Raw genomic sequence first — 24,282 nt, 5'->3', positions numbered from 1 at the left:
ATTCTGGCCACTTTAGACATAGCTAACATTTTTTCCATTTTGCATAACACACAGGTTACTTCTTAGGTTATTTTGTATGACCTCATCCCAGCCCCTCAAAGTTACACGTGCTTTGTACCATGCTCACCAACCATCTGTCACCCAACAAGCCCTATATTATTTTGTCCCCTAAACTGTGTCCCAGGGACAGGATGCATTGCTCCAGGAACAGTCACGTTTACCATGCACAGAACATGCTCTCACAGGTCTCTCTGAGCTGATTTTAAAAGGAACTCTTCTCAATTCTCCCTTCTCATACCTTATACCCAGGGATTAGCCCCATGTGTCTGCTGCTACATTTAGACAACCTGAGAAAAGAGTCATCTTCAGCTGGCTGCAGAAAAGGGGGTGAGGCAAGGGAAGAGGAAACAGATTCACATCTCAGATACGTATTCTAGGTGGAAATCTCTGGATTAAAATGATCTGATCATGTTGGAAAATGGGAATTCTCCACTCTGAGCATACAAATGAACTGTCTTACTCACGTGACCTTTTGTTTGCGGAACTGAATCTCATCACCGCAATCTACTGACTCAGAAAACAAACCTGCTCTCTGCATGAACACTATCAAATCTGGCTTCACAGTATTCAGCTAATTTTAAATGAAATGAGGTAAACTGATCGTAGTAGTAAGAAGTGGGAGGAAAAACAATACAGAAACTGGCCCACAGCGAGGGCCAGTTAGTGCATCATCTCTCAGTGTGTCCAGCACATCTCCTCCTAAAATAACCACTGCTTTTGGCGACAGTAACACCACGTGAACAAAAGAAGTGAGATTTCCTTCTGGGTCCGTGTTTAAGAAGTCGGTAAAGTATGAAACAGTTTTAAAAAGTTCCATTTAGGTCATGACCGGGTGGCTTAGTTGGTTAGAGGGTGATCCCAATACACCAAGTATGATCCCTGGTAGGAGCACATACAAAAGTCAACCATTGAATGCATCAATAAGTGAACAACAATCAATGTTTCTCTCTCTCTCCCTTCCTCTCTCTGTCTCTAACGAGTCAAAAATAAAATAAAAGTTCCATTTTAAAAAGGCTAACAGTTTTCTTTGCAAAATGTGATGCTTAAGTAATTAAGGTTTACTTATTGGAAAATGTGTGACCACAGAAGACCCCATTCCTTGTCTCTAATCAAGTGGACCCTACACAGCACCTATGGGGCAGGGAACAGGTATAGTGTCTGCCAACCCAAAGTGGACCCAAAGCCCTTTCCCTACAGTTTCTCGTGATACGTCCTGAGGAAACATTTTTTCCAGAACACTTCTAAATGCTCACATCATGGCCTTTTGATAGTAATTGAGAAAAAATTCCATTATTCCCAAGGCACATATTTCTACAGCTCAGGGCCCTGGGATTCATAGTCTCTAATACATGCCATCTACTTTCTTTCCCCTCTGTCTGTGGCAGCATTCTAAAAAGCAGATGCGAGACAGGAATACTTACGGAACATGGTGTAAAACTGCTGCGGGTTCAGATTCCACTTTCCCCAGGGGGTCTTGTGGCCTTTGGACTGGGCATAGCTGGCATGGTTAAACTCCGGCTCGGTGCCGAAAGAGTCCAGGACGCGCAGCATGCACCTGCAAGAAAAAGTGCTGTGGGTAAAACTGCAACCTTGACCCAAATTCTGGAAATAAAAGCTCCAACCCCTCTTTCAGGCACTGCCAAAAAGGGACAGATACTCTTTAAAAATATATATATATTTTTATTGGTTTCAGAGAGGAAGGGAGGGGGAGAGGGAGAGAGAGAGAGAGAGAGAGAGAGAGAGAGAGAGAGAGAGAAACATCAATGATGAGAAAGAATCATTGATCGGCTGCCTCCTTTACGCCTCCCATTGGGGATCGAGCCTGCAACCCGGGCATGTGCCCTTGACTGGAATCGAACCTGGGACCTTTCAGTCCACAGGCCGATGCTCTATCCATTGTGCCAAACCAAGGAGGGCATATACTTTAAACAGGAAATGCCAATGGACAGGCATTGGCAGGTTTTAGAATAGCTGTGTAACCAAGTATCTCCATATGTGACTCGGATCATCATGCAGCAGACACAATGTGCTTCAGAGCATGACTCAAATACCAATGAAATAAAGTTCTCCAAAGCACCCTGGCTGGTGGCTCAGTTGGTGGGAGCATCATCCCATACACCAAAACAGTGTGGGTTCCATCCCTGGTCGGGGTTCATACAGGAAGCAACTGATTCATGTTTCTCTCTCACATTGATGTTTTTATTTCTCTTTCTCAAATCAATACACATATCCTCCTCAGGTGAGGATAAAAAAAAAAAAAAAAAAAAAAGGTAAGTAAATGCTCCCTAAAGCTGAACTACAGAGTGCAAGCTCACTGCTGTGCCCCAGCAGGCCGAGCAGACAGTGGTGCCTGAAGACACTTGTTGAATAAAGAACTGCCATTTTTAGAGATCACTATATATAGTTTGTGTCCCCCAAAATTTATGTGTTGAAATCCTAACCTCCAAAGGTGATGATATTAGGTCATGAGGGTGGAGCCCTCATGAATAGGATTAGTGGCCTTATAAAGGAAACTCTGCATTGCTTGCTCCCTAGCCCCTTCCATCCTGTGAGAATTCAAGAAGTCTGAGACCTGGAAGACAGCCCTCACTTGGCCATGCTCGAACTTTTGTCTTAGGCTCCCAGTTTCCAGAATGTGAGCAATGAAGAATGCTTGCTGTGCAAGAGCTCTCAGTCTGTGGTATTATCTTAAAGCACCTGGAACAGATGAAGATGGAGGTCTTATTCTGCTCAAAGCACATGGCACACCTTATCTCTTTCAACATTTTCACCAATTAATTAGAGTATGTGATTTTAGGTAAAGCTTAAAATTTTGCTCAAAAGGCAATGGTGATTTTCAAGTGTCTGACAGTAAGAGAATACGAATGCTTCCACTCAGAGCCTGAAGAAGTGAAACTGAATATGTTTCATTTGGCTGTTCCACCAAAACCTTACAACAGGGTTGGCCAAATCCCATCTACAGCCTGTTTCAGCATAGCCTTCAAGCTACGAATGATCTTTACATCTTTAGTTAAACAAAAAGAATATTTTGTGACATGTGAAAATGGTATGAAATTCAATTTTTAGCATTCAAAAATAAAGTTTTCTTTTAATATAGCTACACCCAGTTGTTTGTTTATTATTTGTGGCTGCTTTTACACAATAATAGTGGAGTGAGGAGAAATAGAGACCGTTTGTCCAGAAAAGCCTAAAATATTTACTATCAGGCTCCTTATAAGAAAAGCCTGCTGACCTCTGCTTTAGGGTGCACACAGAATGACCAATCAGAAGAAAGGAATCAATACTGAAACAGAATGTATTGATTTTGATTACATTTACTTCATTACTAATTCTCAAAACATTGATGTAAACTTAGCTCATAAGTGGCCAATAAAAATAACAATATTTTCTGTTGTTATGTATCAATACTGCTTCTAAATAGCTCTTATTGGATCAACAAGCATACAAGTAAATAAAGATTAAACCCCATATTTTAGAATTAGAGGATGGCAATGATTTTTAAGTATTTGATTCAGTTTCTTTCTTCTCTTTTCCACTTTCAGGAAGTTCATTCTTCCAAGTTTTTTAAAAAAAATCCTCACCTGAGGATATGTTTATTGATTTTAGAGAGAGGAAGGGAGGGAGGGATTAAGGGGGGGGGGAGAGAAAGAGAGGAAGAGAGAGAGAAAGATCCATGTGTGAGAGAAATATCGATTGGTTGCCTCCTGTATGTGCCCTAACCAAGGATCCAACCCGCAACCTAGGTATGTACCCTGACCAGGAATTGAACCTGTGACCTTTTGGTGCATGGGATGACACTTCAACAAACAGCCACCCAGACAAGGCCCAACTTTTCATTTTTACATCAATGTATGATTCAGGGGGAAAAAAAAAAGTGCAAATATCAGATTGGTTGTTCCAGGAAGAGCAACAGTAAATTGCCATTTTGGTGAGATGATGTTCTCATCAGAGATCAGCATCACCAGTCTAGACAAGGAGGAAAAGAAAAGGCAGGTGGAAGAGGGCGGGCTGTGACCAGGTGGGAAATACAGGCTGACCACAGAAAGCACCTCCTTGCCTGGATTCCTGTGTGACTCAAGGAACAGGCCATCATCACAGTGACCGCTGCCACAATAGGACCAAGAACATGTTATCAGCCTGGCAGCCAAGAGGCAGACAGAAATGGATGTCCACACTCCAGGAAAAAGGTAGGGATGCAAGGAACTGATCCATGCCTGTTTTCCTTGCTCTTTGAACAGCTCTCTTCTTGATAAAACATTCCCAAGTCTTAACTTACACTCTTCCTTTTAAAATAAAAATGCAAAAGGCACTTATTGGAGCCAGTATGTTTTCTTCTGAGGAAGAGGGCAGTGTTGGAAACAGAGGGATGATGTGGCAGCTCTGGGGAGGTCACTGCGAGAGAAGGAGGGACACACACCGCTAGGCGGGACGGGGCGGTTGGAAGGTTCGCTGCCCAGGCACAGAGTTGGGATGCAAGAACCACAGTGCTGTGCCTGCACCCCAGGGACAAATAGACACTCTGTCCAAAGGATCCTATGCCTTGAAGCTTTGGCTGCTTCCGCTTATTTGCAATTGACTCAAACGGTCTATATTCCTCTCTGGCTTTGGCTTGTCATTCTATTTTTAACTTGGAGTTTTACTGGTGTTATTTTCCATTTGGATAATTAAAATAAACTCTAATGAGTAAAGATACCTAGCAGTCGCCTGATTCCTGGAAGCCTGGATGTCAGAAAGTGCCTAGAGCTCACTTCGGCAGCACATATACAGAAATTGGAGCAATACAGAGAAGATTAGCATAGCCCCTGCGCAAAGATGACACACAAATTCATGAAGCATTACACATTTTTAAAAAAAAGAAAGTTAAGTGCCGAGATGTTCACTTCTGATACTGGGCTTCTTCCCCATGGAAGGCTATAGGATGGATGATCCCATGTCTCGGGTACTTGTAATTCTACATCCTCACACTTGAAGCTTTGATTTAGGAAATGTCTATTGTTTTTAGCTCATTTGGGTTTGTTTTATAACCAGAGGCAGGAGACTGATCTCTGTCTGTGACAGAGGCGGCTAACATTATAGCTTTCCTTGTCAATCACGTTCTGCATCTGTGTTGGAATTCTGTTTGAGTTAATATTGACACCCTTCCTCTAATGCCTTTTGTGTGTATGTAGCATCAGAAACAGACTAATGGCTTCTAAAGATATTAGCCTTGCTGCCGAGCAGCTGGCCTCCTCGAGCAGGGATCCCTGCAGCCATGGCAAATGCTCTTGGAATACTCTCTCTGCTCTAAGCCACGCTATTATGGGATGGGTACTCATAACCTTCTTGCCAGGACCTACTTTCTAATGTGGAGCTCGATGAAAAACGTGATATAAATTAGACTATTTGAATCTCGCTGTCTGGTGTGTTCTCAGGGCTGTGAAGGAAGACTGTTTTAGATTTGATCTGTATGAGTTTTGCAGTACTCAGCAGTGTACTTGTTGCATATAGAAAATACTTAACTGAGTTTCCTGGGTTCTTACATAAATTTAACAGAATTTTCAAAGATCAATATTTCCCAAGATTAATACAACTGAAGGGTTTGCCCCTAAATGAAAAATCAGAAGATAACTGTACACTGAACAGAATTCATATCATCTACCATCAACCAAGATGAATACAGATGGCCCCAACAATTTCTGATCTTCAAAAGGGGAAGAAATGGGCGATAAACTCTTTAGAGGACCTAATCGGCCTTCTGATGAAACCTGAGTGCCATCACACCAGATAGCAAGGCTGATGACTAAGTGACATCCCGCCAACAGCACTAATGTGGGTGATTTACTAAAGGATGGACAGACATTACCCTCTGCCATAAACCCCCTGCCATGCGTCTTGTCATCCAACAAGAACCAAATACCAATCAACGGTGATCTTTTTAATAATGGAATCGTTCTTTTTAATTGAACTGAATACTACCACTGAGAATATTTTCCCGTCCAAACAGCGCTTCTTAATGGTGAGTATATGTGAGGCCAGGGATGCCTGGGATGCCCACTCCAGTGGCACATTTATCAGGTGCCTGCCATTTGCAAAATGCCAGAGCACAACAGCACTGCCTTCTTTCTTTTATTTTTAATATTGTAGCTAAAAAGAAAAAAAATAGTGTGTTTACTTACACGGCTCATTAACCAAGAAATGAGATGGTTATTTTCATGTAACAGAGGACAAATGTGATAGCCTGGGACTCATGAAGATTTCAAGAAAACGGCAAACCCCAAACCAGGAAAAACCTGATACAAAGGTAGAGAGCTACCCAGGCCCAAACCAAATTTTTATTTTGCTATTTTATGAGTCTACATCCAAAGGCAATGAGAGCACAGGGTCTCTCTCAGTCAGTCCCTCTCCTCTGCCCATGAGCATGTCTCTGCCCAGTGAGAAAATCATTGCTACTTAAGGAAATTCCATGGCAGCAGTGTCCTCCCCTCTGTGCTCCTGAGAAGAATCTTAGTATTTTAAATTTTCATTTCTTTCAATTCTAAAGGACTTCCAGTCTGACATAACCTTGGAGATGAAAGTTAATAATATTAACTATAAACCAACCTGAATTAAAGAAGTGACTGATTTATTGGTTAAGTTAAAAGAACACACTGAAACATCTCTTTACCGAATATCAACAGAAAAGGAACACATGGTTGGGGGCAGGGGTTCCAAGTCGTTCTAATTGAAAGACTTTCAGAGTGTTCTCTTAGGAAGCTGGTTTAAACAAATCAACACTTGCTGTCACTGATAAAGTTTGTACTAACTTCATGATTTTTACCCAAATTGACACAACACTGACATTATAGAATGAATATAATGTTTATTTAAATGTATTCACCTTTTAAAATTTATTGGAAACTTTTTTAGACCATAAGTAAAAGCCAGTGTCAACTGCAATAAATGGAAGACAACAAAAAAGCATGTTACTGTTCTTTAATAAGTATTAAACTCAAAGTCAAAGAGAGAAACATTGATGCAAGAAAGAAACATCAATCAGTGGCCTCATGCAGGCACCCCAATCAAAAATCAAACCCACAACCTGGGGATGTGCCCTGACCAGGAATCAAACCCGCAACCTTTCAGTGTACAGGACAATGCTCCAACCAACTGAGTCACACTGGCAAGGGCACAGGTATCACTCTTTGTTAAAAATGCATGCAAGTGTTAAGAGTAGTGTTGGAGCCCTGCTGGTGTGGCTCAGTGGTTGAGCGTAGTCCCCATGCACCAACAGGTCACCAGCTCAATTCCTGGTCAGGGCACATGCCAGGGTTGCAGGCTGGATCCCCAGTAGGGGCATGCAGGAGGCAGCATATGGATGTTTCTCTCTCATTGATGTTTCTATCTCTTTCTCCCTCTCCCTCTCCCTTCCTAACAATCAATAAAAACATTTTAAAAAAGTAGTGTTGGAGAAATAGTAGCACCAAACTAAGCCTTTTTCAGAAAGATTGAAAGAAAACTGAAAAATTAATAAACTTCATTGTCTAATCCAATGTCATCTAGGTTATGTTGTGTATCATGTAAAAGCGTTTCAAATATTAACTTGTGGCCCCAGCCAATGGTTGCCAACCAGTGGTCCGCGAGGTCCGAAAGGTTGGCGACCACTGCACTAAATGATAAAGACTGCCACAGAGCAGCACACACACACACTTGGGGCATCCCAAGCACTAGGCGGATCTTATAAAGTGCAAGACCCTGGCATTCAGGCGAGGTATTCCCCAGCTTTCTCTTCCAAGAATGACAAGAATACTGATTGGGGAAAAGCAGAGAGAATGAGTCATTATCTCAAACCTAAGAAACACAAGTAATGACACTGTCCTAATTTTATCGAAATCGCTATGTGATTAAACAGATAAGATTGTTGTAGGCATACTGAGAGAAGAATGCTAAGTATTAGGGACGGTAAAAAGGAGGTTGGATACTTGTTTTCTATTCTTAACATAAATCAATGAAAATAATGAATAGCCCTTGAAAGTAAGAAGTCACTGTGGAGAATCTGAATTTAAATTAGGAATGGGAAACACTCTCTACACGGTTCAAAAGATATTTTAATGCGCTTCTTTCTACCTACAACCATTCAACTCTTGTTTAAAAAAAAAAAAAAAAAAAAAGCTCTGCAAACCTAAGAACAGCATGCGGCACTTACTGGTAATGAACCCAGGATGGTCCGAGAGTTTTCTTGAATTGAGCAAGTCCCACAATATCAATATAAATGAGCTCAACGATTCTGTCTCCTACGGTGGGGCAGCCAGATCGGTTTCCTACAACCTTCTTCATTATTCTAGAGAAAGGGCAGAAGAGAGAAAAAAAGAAAAATAATTCACTTCAAGGTATGATACTTAACTTTAATAGGCAAATGAACATCCAAGAATCCTTACCCGGAGAATGGCATGGCCCATCCCCATCACTGCTCATCTGAATTCTGCCCACCCCCAGGACCCATCCAGAGCCCCCACCTTGACTCTTGCAAAAGCAAATGGTACACAGACACAACCTTAGAAGCCCAGGAAAATACAGGTCTGAGTTTGTCTCCCCCATCCAGCAGCTGAGAGATCTTAGACCAGTTACTTAACCTCAGAATCTTTCCTTATTCTCAAACAAGCAAACAAAACCACCACGAAACCAGATTGTATAGCAACCTCTCAGGGGTTTTTTGGTGGTTAAATGAGGTACTGAATGGAAAGTGCCCAATGTATGCTACATACTCAGTGACTGTTAGTTTCTTACTATTCTAGCCCTTACTGACTTATTTCTGAGAAAAACGTCTTTCTGTACTGTCTTGTACTGCTTCCAATTTTTTTCTCTCATGTGAAAATGTCCCTTCTGACTATATTGGCACTACGGTTTACAATTCTGCATTACCCTTTGCCCACCCACCCATCCATCCAAACTCACACTTGTACTTGGTGAGCCAACGTGCTTGTCACCTTTCACTTAGAAATGGGTTAATATTGAAACCTTTGATCCCTGCTACACCCCACAATGATCCTTCATCAAATTATGGCTGGACGTCCTACTTCCAAGGACAGGAGCCTAAACAGGACTCTGCCCTCTAGCTCTAAACTGCCACTGTCTCCAAGCACCCTGTTCTCCAGCTCGGTGCCTGATGCACAATTTCTTCCCAAGAATTCGAGTATTTCTTTTGTGAAGGGCCAGCTAGTAAATACTTTCATCTTTGAAGGCCACATTTTCTCCGTAGTAACCACTCCACTCTATCACTGTAGGATGGAAGTGATCGGACCCTACAGAAACTGTAGGTGTAGCTCCTATGAAACTTCACCCAAAGCAGGCAGGACTGGACTTGGCCTGCTGAGCTGCTGCTTCCCGACACCTGATCCAGTGTATTCAGTGGTTCCCAAACTTGTCTGCACATTGGAATAACCTGAAGGTGCTAAGAAACACTTATGCCTACATCCTATCCCCAAAGGCTGCGACTTAATTAATCTGAGATATGGTCTGGGCTTTGGGAGTCTAAAACGGTCCCCAGGAGGTTCCAATGTTGAGGAATGTTTGGGAACCACTGCTCTATGCTATTTCCACAATTACCTTCTTAAATAAAATACATCTGTCCCTGTCACCAGTGCTTAAAGACCTTCGTTCCTCTTGACCACGAAACAAAGTTTTTGCCTGATAGACCCCCAATTTGCCTTCCCTGACTTCCCTTGAAAGTACCATCCCTGGGGCTCCAACAGTGTTCCATTTGTTTACCCATCCACCCACTTATTCATCCTTTCACTCATTTGCTCAGTAAATAGGAGCACCCACTGTGTGGTAGACACTTTTCTATGTGCTGAAGAACAATATTCATAGTTTCTTCACTTCCTGTGCTTACATTCTAGCATCCACACCTCAATTAGTACTAATCAGATTGCAATTAGTGTAATTATTATGTAATGCATTAATTATAATTAGCAAATGACTGGCATCTCCATGAACACATGCTGGCCATCTCTGCCTATCCCTTACCAAGATCCAGTCCACAGAAGGCACTAGAGGAACGAGTGCTAACTGTAAGAAGGCATCCACCTCACAGGTTGGTGCCCAGTGTGCTCTAATGTAAGCAGGAGGGAGGCACCAGAAGGCAGCGTGCAGAAGGGACAGAAGGTGATTAAGGGTTCAGAAGACTTTGGGTTTATCTGCAAGGCTTTACAGCCGTAGAAAGCACAGGCTCCAAAACCAGACACAGGGCTCCAGTCCTGGCTCTTCCACACATTCTCCATGGGACCTCAAACAACCCATCTGTAGTTGGAATCTCAGTTTCCTCACATTTCAAATGCATAAAGCAATAGCACCTACTTACAGGTTTGTGCTAAGGACTAAATAAGATAAAAACATATAAAATGCTTAGTACATGATGCACACCTAGTGCTCAACAAATTTGAGCTGTTAATAGTCATCATGGTTGTCAAAACTGTTGAAACTGCCGAGGCCGGTTTGGCTCAGTGGATAGAGCGTCGGCCTGCGGACTCAAGGGTCCCGGGTTCGATTCCGGTCGAGGGCATGTACCTTGGTTGCGGGCACATCCCCGGTGGGGGGTGTGCAGGAGGCAGCTGGTCGATGTTTCTCTCTCATCGATGTTTCTGACTCTCTATCCCTCTCTCTTCCTCTCTGTAAAGAATCAATAAAATATATTTTAAAAAAAAACAACTGTTGAAACTATTGTAATTGAAGCCCTTACCCACAGTTTCAGAATATGGAAATCATTTAACAAATGACAGTGATATTATCTTACTGATACTGCTTCCATCTCAACACTGCCACTGGTCAGGTGTGGGCCTTGGACCTAACAGTGAACAGTAAAGTAGGAGCCAGATGAGATACATTCATTGAACATAGACTGTTCACCCAACGTGTTTCTTCTGCTAGCATTTGACATATCGCATCATGATAACTTGGCTGCTGGATGTTATCTGGAAGGAGTGAAGGGGCTCTAAGCAGTCTGCTTAGCCAGCTGTGTCCATCTAAATGAGATTAAGAGCAGGCCAGAATTGCAAGCAAGTTTCACTGAAATGGAAAACCCAGGTAGAGTTAACAGACTAAGAGCTGAATGTTGGCTAATTGAAAAAGGATTGGATCAGGGCTTTCAGGAAACTCATTCTATCCAAATTAAATTATAAACAGGAACCTGCCCTGTTTCAAGATTCTGAAAGCTTGATGTTGAGTAGGGAACGGTATGAATTTCAGCAAGAGACAGGGAATTAGGCAGGCCAATAATGTCTTATGCTGCAGATGTTGGAAGCACCTGTAATAGCAAAGAATAAGCCCCGGGTTTGAATTTTCTGGCATTCATTTGTGAAGCCTCTGGAGCCTGCAGCTACAATGAAAACATATTATGCTTTCACAGTGTATGTATTTAGCTCCTGAAAATAATCTTCTTATCTCCTGCTTAGTGAATTATCACTTTCATTTTCCTCCACAAGAAATTACACAGTAATAGAGGGCTTTAAGAGTTTACAATTTCTTTTTTGTATTCTGATTTTAAAATTGAAAAGTAATCTCCTTACTCCTTGAGCTCAGCCAGTGAAGCTGAAATCCTAATGTCATGGCCCAGTAAGTACAGCGATGTAATTAAATCACTCCACTGCACTAATTCACCGAGAGGACCGCCGCTGAACGCTGTCTCCGCAATCTTGAACCCAGACTCCTTCGTCAGGAGGCCCAGGTGGACCAGGACCTGGGAAAACAAACAAGAGGCAAATGCTGATTCCACCGAACCAAGCACAAACTCCACAGTTATACACGAAAAAGCGATCAACCGATGTTAACACCACGTTTACGTTCAATGAAATCTCAATGTGGGGTAAGCAGATTTTCAAAAAAGTAAAAAGAAAGGAGGAAAATGATTTTTCATTGTTGTTTTAGAGAAACAACTATCCTTGGTGCAACTATGAGAATGAGGTACAGACAGATAATCCTTCTTTTAAAAAGATGGATGTATTTGAAAAGTCAAAAGTAAAGGAGGGTAAGGACAATAAAATATATTTTAACAGTATGGGTTTTTTTCTCACAGCTAGAATATTTTATGCTTTTTAATATGGAAAATGCTAAATACATACTAAGGCAGACCTGACAATAAAGTTAATTCCCATGTGCTTATCAGGTAACTCTAATCATCAACTCATGATAAACCTTATTTAATGTATAGCCTAATTTTCTCCCAACCCCTCTAGCTTATCTTGAAGGAAAGCCCAGACTTCATGTTTTCATCTATAAATGTTTTGATCTATAAAAAAACAAACAAAAAAAACCCTCACTTAAAAAAAACAAAACGTAACATCACTAACACCCCAGAACAACTATTAATTCTTTAATATTATCCAGTTCCCAGTCGGTGCTTACACCTCCTCAGTGTCCCTTATTTTTTCAAGTGTAGCTGTTCTAGTCAGAAGTCAAATAAATGGTAACTGCCTCATGTGTTTCTTAGCCATCTTTAACCTGGAGTAGTGCTCCATCAGCCTTTGGGGAGAGGGGGGGTTTGAGGGGCTTGTCATTTATTTGTCAAAAAGACTGGGTTGTATTTACAGTAGTCTCTCTCACACTCTGGGTTTTGCTGACTGTATTGATGGTAAATTAATAACTAGATTTACAGACAGGATTAAATCCATATTTAGTTTTTCTAACAACACTACTTCATAGGTGGTGCGTCTACTTCCTTCCAGGGTGGGAACGTCTGTTTTGTGATGTTAGCAGCTAACTGATGATCATTCATCCATGAGGGGTGGCAGAATGGTGATATTGGCTCATTCCTTCTGCACTTATTAGTGGGAATGCTTCTGTAAGAGAAACTATCCCATATCAGCCAACTACGTGGGCACCCTGAAATACAGCTTACATTAAAAAAAAAAAAAAAAAAGCCTTCAGTCTTTCCCTTTATTTAGCAGTTTAAAAAAAATTGTTCTTTAGTGTTCTCTAATAATGACCACAGAGAACTTACACACACACACACCATTGTAAAAGTATGGCTATAAGTTTATTTGCTGTGTTTTAATAAATTGTAGTTGTTATTCTTACTGATTATCACATTGTCTCATCTTGGCCAACAGGAAGCTATTCATTTGGCTTCTAAGTTCTTTTACACAGTCCTGGTCTTTGACAGTTTACTTTCTGGTAAGACAGGGTGTTCCAACCTCACAACTCCTGCCGCAGACCTTAATCAGCCAGTTTCCTAAGAACCTCTGACAGCATTCAGTGGGAATGGTATTTAAAGGTCAAAGGCCAGTGCTAAGCACACTCTCAATTATCACTTCCTGTAGGCCTTTTCAGTGGGCACAGGTAGAAAATTTATTTTTCCTCGAGGATAAAACTAATCATGAGTTCATACTGGTTTTTCCAATTCAAACTCAGGATTACAGTATCTTTACATAAGATTATCCATCTGACATTTGTTATTTCCTCTCCCCTATACTGAAAAACCCACTTTGCAAGGACACTCACATAATTACTTGCCTTATTCCAATACACACAATTGATTCAGAGTGAGGATATCAACACCACCATCTTCTACATGATTAGTAAAAATTGTGGAAAGACACTTTTGCAGTTTTTTTGTCCTTTGTGATATCCCATGAGAAACGTTCAACTTACCGTGTTCTAGTCAACAAGAATAGTCCGTCTCTATACATTCGTAGTAAAACTGGACAAGCAATGAGTTCATTTGTTTTATATTCCTTGTGCTTTCCAAGTACTGCTATTTATTGATATTAAATTTTTACACCTATGTAAAACTAAAGGCCCAGTGCACAAAAATTCGTGCACTCGAGGGGGAGGGTCCCTCAGCCCAGCCTGCGCCCTCTCACAGTCCGGGAGCCCTTGGGAGATGTCCGACTGACGTCTTAGGCCCGCTCCCTGAGCCACAGTCTGGCCTCCCTCTGTGGAAGGCGACTGGTGGGCTGATGGAGGGACAGCGCTGGCTGGCCTCAACCCCTGATCACCCCTCCGCCGCCGCTGGTCACCGCCACCACCCCGTGATCGCCGAACCCTCCCTCTGCCCACTGGCACCCACTTTGGCTGGCCTGGTGCCACCTGCTCGCAGGCCCCGCCCTCCGCCTATCTGTCGATTTGCATATTAGGCTTTTATTATATAGGATGATTCCTATATAAAATCTACAAAGTGAGATACATCCAGAGAAGTCTGGTTTCTACACCTGTTGTCTCTATGCTATTCTTGCCTTCCCCTTATTTGATATTTTTTTATTGTGGTAAAGTATATCTAACATAAAATTTACCATTTTAACCATTTAAAAAAAATGAGCAAGAAGTGTGTATGTATATTATATAAGTGTTGTGTGTGTGTGTGTGTGTGTGTGTGTGTGTATGAATGCATCTATATGTACAAATGGAGGACAGACATACATATATAGATAAATTCTCTCTTCCCTTTTAAAATAATGTTTACTATTCTCCACCTAACGTTTCTTCACCTAACAATTCATTCTGGAGGTTACTGTATAGGATTAAATAAAATTACACTTTACTTCCTTTTATAGCCCATCTGGACCTCTGACCAAATGCTCTTCCATGTCTCATGAACTCAAGGACCCAAGCAGAACTGACCCATCAAAGTGCAACTTGGGATTTGGAGGTATATCTGTATTTCTTTTCGAGGATATCAAATGTGTCAAATTAGGAAAAATAGCAAACTCGTTCAAATTTATTTTTGGATATAGGAATATGTAGTTTATTCTGCTCAGTTTTTCATCATCAGAACAGTTCACTTAAAGCCATAGCCGCTTAGTCTCTAACAGAGTATAGGACTTCCCAGGCTCAGGAGTATTCTAGACATTTTCTAATCATCTCCTCATAAACTTGAACCAAGTGGCTCAAGTTTAATTTATTTTATCTCTCTCTCAAGCATGTAAGCAGAAGCACCAAACAGAATATTAATGGAACTCACTGTTGCCCAAACCCCAGAACCAACAAACTCAAAAAATATGAAATTGTCATAATGATGTAAAAAGAAGTTCTCAAAGGTTGTTTGTGTTCAGTAAAGAGAACAGGATTAAGTTTCCTGACACCACTGAGAGACAGTCAGATGGTTCAAAGGAAAATCCTTCAAGCAGATATTCTGCGTGGATTTACCCAAGAAATGTGTGCTGGTCTCTGCTAAATGGGGTGATGTGACTGGGGAAAAGGGAAACCCAGAAATGGTTGTACGAGCGACTGAGCAGATTCACCCGGAGGAACAGCAGGAAGGCCTGACGTTTCTTAGTCTTGGTTCCAAGCAAATCAAATTTTAAAAGAAAACGGGCATCTAACGAATGGAATTAATTACAAACTCACTTTCTTCCTCTTTCTCTTTTCAAGATTCTGCTTTTCTGCTAGGGACTTGATCGCTTGGATCCACGCATCAGCCATGCGCCGGATGCGCAGCCTCATCCATCGGAACTCTTCATGCTTCTTCATCATGTTGTAGAGAATATTAAAATCCGTACGAATTTCCGCCTAGAAACAGAAATTTAATAGAAAGGAGTAGAAGATGAAGTCAGAATGCATAATGGTTTGCATGAGGTGACATCTGAAAACTTGAAAGAGGTACTCAATTAAATACAGGGCTCAAAAGGGGGTCTTGGCAGTTTTTCTTTAAGGTCCCGGGACTGCAAACTGAAGCAAAGGCCTCCGACTGCTCAGCTGCCATAAGGGACATCATTTTAAAAATGAGAAACTGGGAAGGAAAGCACAGTCACTGCAAAGCCATGAGTTATGTTAAAATGCATTTTTTAATAATGAGTATGTTTGATGTACCTTGAAATACTTTGCACCTGAATTTATTGGCCATTTCAATCTACTGCAGGCAGCAGAGTCCTGGGAAAATGGAAGTCAGGTTTTAGCAGGCTACCTGGTATTGTGAAGATTGCCAGAGACCTCCTCTGTCCACACAATGAAGAAGGGAAGCACATGTTTTTTTCCCAGTCCAAACAAACAAAAGTTCATTACTTTCTAAAGAATTTAAGAGCCAGGAAAAACATTTTCCGATCACAACTGAATAAAATTTAAAATTCAGGCCAGAGTCATGTAAAAGCCAGGAAGAACATATTTGTCATACAGCTGGATAGGACCAGTGATTAAAATAACAGAAAAAAATAAGAACACTAATATTGGTTTCATGCAACATCTAAAATGCTGAATCCAACTTTCAGCAGTCACCGTCGTTCATTCTAAACACTCATCTATCTGATCATGGCCCTCCCTGACTCAACAATTTCTCCAGATTCCAGTGATTAAGCGCTGGGCCTTGGGCCAAATCCCCCTCGCTGCCTGTTTTTGTACATGAACTTCTATTGGAACACAGCCACACCCTTTCGTTTACATCTTGTCTATGGCTGCCCTCTGCGCTACAAAGTCAGAACTGAGAGGCTGTGATAGAGACCTCAGGGCCTACAAAGATGAGAATATTAACATCTGGCTTTTTTATAGAAAAAGTTTGCAGATTCCCATCTAAACACTAAAGACTTAAGCTTGTAATGTGGCTTATAAAACCTTTCATAGTTCCCCTAGCTACGTCTCCAATCTCACCTTCAAATATCCAAGCCCCTATGGCCTTGTCCCACTGAACCATGCATATTCTAGTCCCTAAAAATGCTGAACTCTTATACATGCCCTTCTTCTCTCACATCAGACACCTTTATCTCCTTGACCCAGTATAAACTCATTCGTCATTTTATTTTTTTTCTTTAAATCTTTATTATTGAAAGTATTACATATGTCCCCTTTTATCTCCCATTGACCCATTCAGCTCCAGTGTCATCTCTGCAGTATCTCATGGCTGCAGGCTGAGACCACAACTTCCTCATTAATTTCACCGGTCTATGTTCTAGCATTTACACAAGTGTGGTCACTTTTACGACCATCACCCTCATATATCACGGGGTGCCTCCACAAGGTGTTATTCATAGCAGTAGCCTGTCACTTAGGAACTCTAACAGAATTGCTCAATAAATAGATGCTAACGAGTTGACTGATTTGGTCACCAAGATTTCCACAGGGCTGGGTAGAGGTTCTTCCGTTTACCACTACTTCAGATCACAGCTGGAATTTCTAGAAGACACCACATGTATCAACTGGCATCAGACCCAAATCACAAGCCCAGTAAAAGGTTTCCAAAATCACTTACTAATGAATTATGATCAGCTTCCTCGTAGGGATTTTTTGCTCTCCATGGTAAACGAGGACACCAATTTTCAACCTGGAAAATATAAATCAGAGACACTAAGTACGCTGGCTCATCTGGAAATGAACTAATGTATACAGAAAGCACTGAGCACAGTTCCTGACACACCGTGAGCACTATATTTAAGCAGGTTATTACTATTAGTCAGAGTCCATGCTTTTAGTCAGCAATCCAGAGACAGGTGCCCTCTCAGATGAAACACTAATCAGCAAAGGCCCCAAGGAGTATATGATTACATGTTACATCTGTCCTTCACAGCACTTTACAGGGACTGATTCCTTAATCATTTAACCCCCCATTTCTACACCAGGAGAGGCGGGTCTCATGGCAGAAAGTTAAAAGACTTGAACATTCCCTCCGGGGAATGAGAATGAGAGGTATCTCTCTGACAATTTAGCACAAGGATAGGAATGGTTTGTTATCTGCTGCGGCACGTCTGGAAGGGAAATTGCATGGCATTTGAGCCACAGGACTCAGTCATTTATCTCAGAATTAGGAATGCAGCTGATGGTTTAAGGCTAATTGATCGTGGCTTTCCCTCATTTTCTGGCTGTTCACTTCGCACCATCATAAGGAATAAGATGGTAAAAACTATTGGAGAAAGAGATGAAAGGAAAAAGAAAAAAGAACCCTCAGCGATTTTGTGAGAGCCATTCTGGAAGATAGATTGTTCTGTCAATGCACAAGAGTTCAGAGAGTTGGGGGGAGGAAGAAAGAGAAAGGAAGAGCGCCAGGTTTTATAGGAATCACTTCAGCAAAGGTTACCAAAGAATATTGGGTGAATTCACAATTTCTAGTAAATAAAAAATGCATTGGGTAATACTGATGTCTGACTTTGTGTCAAAACTGACCATATAGCCCTGGCTGGTTGCTTAGTGGTTAGTGCATCTGCCCAAGTACTCAAGGGTCTCAGGTTCAATTCCTGGTCAAGGGCACATACCTGGGTTGCAGGTTCCATCCCTGGCCCTTGTCAGGTGCAGGAGGCAATCAATCGATGTGTCTTTCTCCCCTTTTCCCCCTCTCTCCCCTTCCTCCCAACCCTCCTTCCTTTTCACTCCATCTAAAAAAGCAACGGAAAAATATCCTCAGGTAGGATTAACAACAACAAAAAACCTGGCCATACAATTCCAAAATAGCATATCACCCATTTACTAATACATAATGAGATTATTAAAGATAAATAATAAACAGCCATTGAAAACAATTTTTTCTCTGGCCAGGCGGACCTACAGAAATAAACAAAGCAAAAGCAAGAGGCTGGGGATGTCCTTGGAAGGTCACTGAGAAAGCAGGGGCATGTGAGACCACAGTCTCCTGGGTACCAGTAATAAAGCGTCAAACGAGATGGTCTATCTTCCAGCTGTGGGTGATTCTCAAAGAAACAGTAGTTTCACTGACCTAGAAACTGTGCTTAAAGCAAGGCAGTTTTTACTAAGACCAAAATAACTGGGTGGTTAGCACGCAACCAGCTGCCTGCAACTGATCTGCAAGCGATAAGCAGAGGGCAGTGAAGCTTGGGGGAGAGTGGAATCCCTGGATAGGAAAAGTGCAATATTCTCTTTTTCTTCTTGCAGAGTAAAATTAAACTTCACTGCATTTATGAATGACTCCAGAGGCTCCGAAGGACTCCCCATGAGGAAAGCTAAAATGGTTTTTCTCATAAAAAAGGAAAACACTAACTTGCTTTGGATGCCCATGTCTAATTACTGAGCCCTTACAGCAACATTACCATGAACAGCAATATCAGGAGCTCCACAAATGAGAAAAGTGAGGGAAAACCAGCAGAAAAGAAGCGAGCAAGAGGATGAAGCCTGTTAGTCTGGTAGCATCGCACACCTCTGACTTTGCATTGCTAGGCCAGACAGGATTACTTAGTTCAAGTTAAATTTTTGTAAATGGACTCAATGAAACATTGCTATAAAGCATGTTTATAACATGAAGGCGTTAAATGGATCTCAGAGCAATCCTTCAACCCCACACTGAAGGACGAGGATGTGCAAGCAAGGGCACACATCGCAGCCAATCTCACCCCGAGTGACTAACATACACAGCAACATGTCAGTATAAAAAGATGAAACACAACTGTGAGTACAGAAAATCAACCAAAAGGAGAGACATTCGTGAGATCAGATACCGAAAAGGGAAAGTACATTCTCTCCTCACTCTTCCGCCCTAAGAAGGAGCTTCCAAAACTCGCTCTGATGAAAATACAGTCCAAGGTGATCTTCTAAAATATGACTTCCCTACAGAATACTTGAGGCTTTAATTCCTCTTTGAAGCTGGTCATTTATCTCAGTTCTTGCTGCTCTAAATGACTGGAGAATGCTCTGAACGGCTTCAAGGACACCCTGGAAGCATGGGAGGTGGAGTCAGTCTATTTCGGCTTTTGGCAAGAAATCTCACTGTCACATGTTCATGGTCCTGGAGGAAAGCCCTATATGAACACCTTGACCCAGAATGAGAAAGGCGAGTTTTAAGGTGGTTGTTTTAGCACAGTGATAGGATAACTGGTTGAGAAGATAATTAAATCAAACATTAAACCAATTTTTCCATGGGGGTGGAGGGGGCGACCATTTCTTTCTGAAACCTCAGAGGATGGCGAGGACCAGGAGAAAGCCAGCACTGGCATTAACTCCACGCATGAACCAGCCCTCCCATGAGCAACCCTCTCCTAAAGAACAGTCATTCATAACACTCCGGGAACGTGTGGCTCAAGGCTAATACCTAGGCCTCCTAATCCCTGGCTCCTGACTGATGTACTTGGGCAGCTTTCACAAGTTTTACTCCCAGCATAGCATCTTACCAGGAAAGCTGGACCCCAGAATGAGCCCACTGCCTTCCTGATCTGGACACTCTTCTATTTCAAATCACTCTTATCCTCTCCTCTCCTCTCGTGTCTCAGAATCCCACTGTCCTAGGTCAGCCTATGGTTTCTGCCTCCTTCCACCCACTGCTTTGGCCACACTGTGACTCCCGGTGCTACCCTGGGACAGGATTGTGTATTTGCCCTCAGTGCAGGCACACAGAGCTGTGGTGCTGGGCCCTTCCACTGGCCACCCCACCCCTGCCTGATTCCTGGGTCTGGCAGTCTTGACCCCTCTGCCAGGGTCAGGACTGTATATCCTTAAAATAGTCCGTCCACAAATCACCACAGTAAGTCCAAGACTTGAAAACCATCCGAGTTGGCAACACACACAAGAATCAATAGAGGAGCAGAACTCTAATAACCTTGGATTTGAAGACAAAGCTCCTTCCAGGGAAACTGACCTTTTTAGTGCACTGGCCTCAGGCAACAAAATGAAGAGGCAGCAGAAACAGAAAAAGAACAGCCAGGCTAGACCTTAAGAATAGGAAGAGGGCCCCGTAAATCGCTTTCTTGAGCGAGGAGATAAAAAATTTAACCTATTTGATTTTGACACCCCTCCTCCCAATGATTTAAACTTCTTTGATCTGAGAAGGTTTTGCAGCTTAATCATGAGCAATGTGAACCGAAATCCCTCAACAGAGCTCAGGTAGGTCACACGGTCAAGGTCTGTACGATGGACAATTCATTACACTACAGGGAAAAAATGACTGGTAGATCTGTACACAGCTCAAATTGGAATTTAAAGGGGGAAAGATGCAGAGAAATTATAGCAAGAAGTTGAGGAGATTTAACGTATATTCAAGTACTTAGGTGTAACTGGCATAACTCTTTATGTAAAGTTCAATTAAAGAATAATGATTAGGCTCTGTTATGGCTTCTTGTCTCGTGATTAATGTTAAGTGTTTGCTTTAATGGATCAGTGACATAGAGTTTCATGCTGTATTTTTAAAATATTTTTATTGATTTTAGAGAGGAAGGAAGAGGGATAGAGAGATAGAAACATCAGTGATGAGAATCATTGATCAGCTGCCTCCCAAGCCCGCAACCCAGGCATGTGCCCCTGGCTGGAATCAAACCCGGGACCCTCCAGTCCGCAGGCCGACACTTCATCCACTGCGCCAAACCAGCCAGGGCTGTATTTTTCAGAGTCAAGTGCAATCAAAACTAAATAAGAAAAACGTATGAGAAAAAATCTGAGATTATCTCTGGATGATGATGTTAAGGGTGTTTTTCATTTCCTTCTTTGTGCTAATCTGCATATTATGCTTTTTACAATAAAGATTTATTAACAGAATAATTTCTAAAGGAGTTCTATTTTATAAGCATACAATCATTTACTGAGGTTCACAGTATGTCAGGGTCTCTGGAATCCTATATAATAAAAAGCTAATATGCAAATTGACCGAAGGGTGGAACCACAGGTGCAATGACCACCAGGGGGCAGATGCTCAACGCAGGAGCTGCCCCTGGTGGTCAGTGTGCTCCCACAGGGGGAGTGCTAATCAGCCAGAAGCCGGGCTCATACCTGCCGAGTGCAGTGGCAGTGGCGGGAGCCTCTCCTGTCTTCGTGGCAGCGCTAAGGATGTCCGACTGATGGCTCCCAGACTATGAGAGGGTGCAGGCTGGGCTGAGGGACACCCCGCCCCCTGCCAGGAGAGTGCACAAATTTCGTGCACGGGGCCTCTAGTAAACAAATAAGCCTGCATCCATTCCATCGTTCAATCCCTGAGGTGCCCTGTGACACAGGGACCATCGCCAGGCTACCTGTGAGGAAACCACAGCTCACAGGCTGGACACTCGCGAGATAAGCTCGCTAGTGAGCAGCAAGGCTGGGTGACAACTGGCATGTGTCTCTCCCCTGACCAGCACAGGTTAGAACCACCTTAAAGGCCATGTTTGGCGAAGAAGAATAGAGTGGGAAAGAGGACTGAATATGGAATCAGCCAAACAGATTATATGCCCAGCTTTACAAACAACTAGGAATACAACCTTTAACCATCTGGCTTTCAAGTCTTCTCATCTATAAAATGAAGAAGTTGTATGAGGTGACCTCTTAACAATTCTAAAATGCTACAAGATCTGAAAAAGGTAATTTTACATCATCTTGTCATGCCAGTTGGTTATATATCAAAAGTACAGCTGACTATACATTTGATACACCTATTGTACATCTATATGCATATACACACACTGATAACATATTCAAATGAAGTTACTCATTAAGGTGTATGCTTAAAAAAAAAAAAAAGACTTCTCTATCCTACTCCAGCCCTGGCCCACCTCCCTTTCTAAAGTTTAAAAAGCAATACAAATGGTAAAAGATAACTAGACATGTACTGGTAAATGGTCCAGCTCCTTAGGCCAGTCCTATGCACCAGACAACTGAGCTCATTAATATTTTTTGGCCAAACTGCTTGTTAGAAATGGATGTGTATGGGGGCTGGGTGGGGAGACAAAGATAAGAACAAAGGCACACTGTATGAAGTCAAGCACTAGGCTAAGCACTGTACACACATTATTTCATTTGGTCTTTCATTAATCCTCTAGGAAAGGCCACTAATCATGCCCAATGAAGCCACTGGCACCGAAGGACCCACAGCTGAGCTGGGAGCCATCTGCCACCCGAGAGCCCGTGCGCTCCATCCCCACGCAAAACCCATAGAAACCAGACATTTGGTTCCTCTAATCCCATAAGCACAGTCCAGTCTTCACTATTAGAGTGTCACGGCCTAAACCCATGGTCGGCAAACTGTGACTCACGAGCCACATGTGGCTCTTTGGCTCCTTGAGTGTGGCTCTTCCACAAAATACCATGGCCTGGGCGAGTCTATTTTGAAGAAGTGGCGTTAGAAGAAGTTTAAAAAATTTGGCTCTCAAAAGAAATTTCAGTCGTTGTACTGTTGATATTTGGCTCTGTTGACTAATGAGTTTGCCGACCGCTGGCCTAAACCTTCTACATAATGTCCTTCAAACCGGGTTTTCTGTGCTCCTGCTGCATAGCGGGACTGTAAGCTGCAATATTGCTCCCTGCTATGACACTTGCTTGTCTGTGCAGCAAGTGGCTGTTACAGCCTGAACTAGATCACATCCTACACTAACTCAAACCCTCATTGGTTCACCTGGCACCAGAATTTATACCGAGATCCTATGGAATCTGACCTCCACCCTCGCACTGCATGCCTCGCTCACCCTGCCCTCCACACAAACACACCCTGCATGTCAGAACATTTCTATCTTGAAGGGTTGCCAGATTGGGGTGGGCATGTATGTGTGGAAAGCATACCCAGTTAAGTTAGAACTTCATGTAAACAATTATTGTTTTAGTTTATGTCACACACTTATTGTTTAGAAAAAACACTGTTTACCTGAAAGTGAAGTATCTTCTATATTACCTAGTAACTCTATACCTCAGGCATCTGCATTTTCTATTCCTTCCAGAGAGTTCTATGCATCACTCCTTGATTTCCACACTATGCTCCAACTTTTCCTCCAGAAGCCCTCCCTGACCTGCCTATGTGGTTATGCTACATCCGCACTCTCCTTTTCCTGGGGGCATTGCCACGTGGAAATCACTTCATGCACTGGTTCACCAGTGTTTGCTGCCCCGTCCACATGTGAGCTCCATGAGGACAGGAGCTTCCCATGGCCTGTGCACTGCACATGCTCAGCCCTGAGAACAGGGCCAAGACATGGAGGTACTCGGCCATGATGCACTGAGTACTGAATGAATAAATCAAAACATGGCTTGAGCACTAAAGATATTCATGGTGATAATTCTCTTTTCCGTTTATGTAGCACCTGTCCATTTTCATCACTTCGTTAGAACCTTTCAACCATACAGAGGCAGGCAAGGCAGGCCTGACCTTGACCTTAGTGAGGAGAAAATGACTGAAAACTGAAGGGACGCTCTGGACCACAGAGGCAGGAGGTGGGTCAGATGGCAATCAGGTCACCTGTCTTCTATAACACTGTCCTGCTGCCCTGACCATGGCAGGGAGGAATAATGTGAACAGAAAGTATGGACCCTACCACGTGCAAAAGAGGGCCAAGGGCTGGAGAGATCCATGCAAGTTCTGCTCAGGTTGTCAGAGAAGGGGCAGAATGTAAACAGAAGCTGCAGTATGTTTTCAACCTGCCATAACACCAGTAGGGCTCTAATGAGAGCATGTCAGTT

At 42.4% G+C, this 24,282-nt stretch overlaps 1 protein-coding gene and 1 non-coding gene across 2 annotated transcripts in view; one reads left to right on the top strand and one right to left on the bottom strand.

The window, feature by feature from the left end:
• The window catches only part of MGAT5 (alpha-1,6-mannosylglycoprotein 6-beta-N-acetylglucosaminyltransferase), a 368,322-nt gene that overhangs the window by 110,270 nt on the left and 233,770 nt on the right, over positions 1-24,282 (bottom strand). Inside the window, exons 8-12 of the mRNA XM_054722778.1 lie at positions 17,186-17,257; positions 15,355-15,516; positions 11,580-11,749; positions 8,222-8,356; positions 1,482-1,615 (exon numbers count right to left, since the gene is read on the bottom strand). Of these exons, the coding sequence (XP_054578753.1) occupies positions 1,482-1,615; positions 8,222-8,356; positions 11,580-11,749; positions 15,355-15,516; positions 17,186-17,257 (673 nt within the window). The remainder of the gene's footprint in view (positions 1-1,481; positions 1,616-8,221; positions 8,357-11,579; positions 11,750-15,354; positions 15,517-17,185; positions 17,258-24,282) is intronic.
• LOC114232207 (U6 spliceosomal RNA) lies at positions 4,801-4,907 on the top strand. The gene has a single exon (XR_003618251.2). It is a non-coding gene; the product is annotated as a U6 spliceosomal RNA (small nuclear RNA).

This window comes from Eptesicus fuscus, chromosome 11 (genome assembly GCF_027574615.1).
Source record: "Eptesicus fuscus isolate TK198812 chromosome 11, DD_ASM_mEF_20220401, whole genome shotgun sequence".
In the NCBI taxonomy this organism is placed as follows: domain Eukaryota; kingdom Metazoa; phylum Chordata; class Mammalia; order Chiroptera; family Vespertilionidae; genus Eptesicus; species Eptesicus fuscus.
The sequence above is the reverse complement of the archived record's forward strand: the minus strand, read 5'-3'. Positions and strand labels throughout refer to the sequence as shown.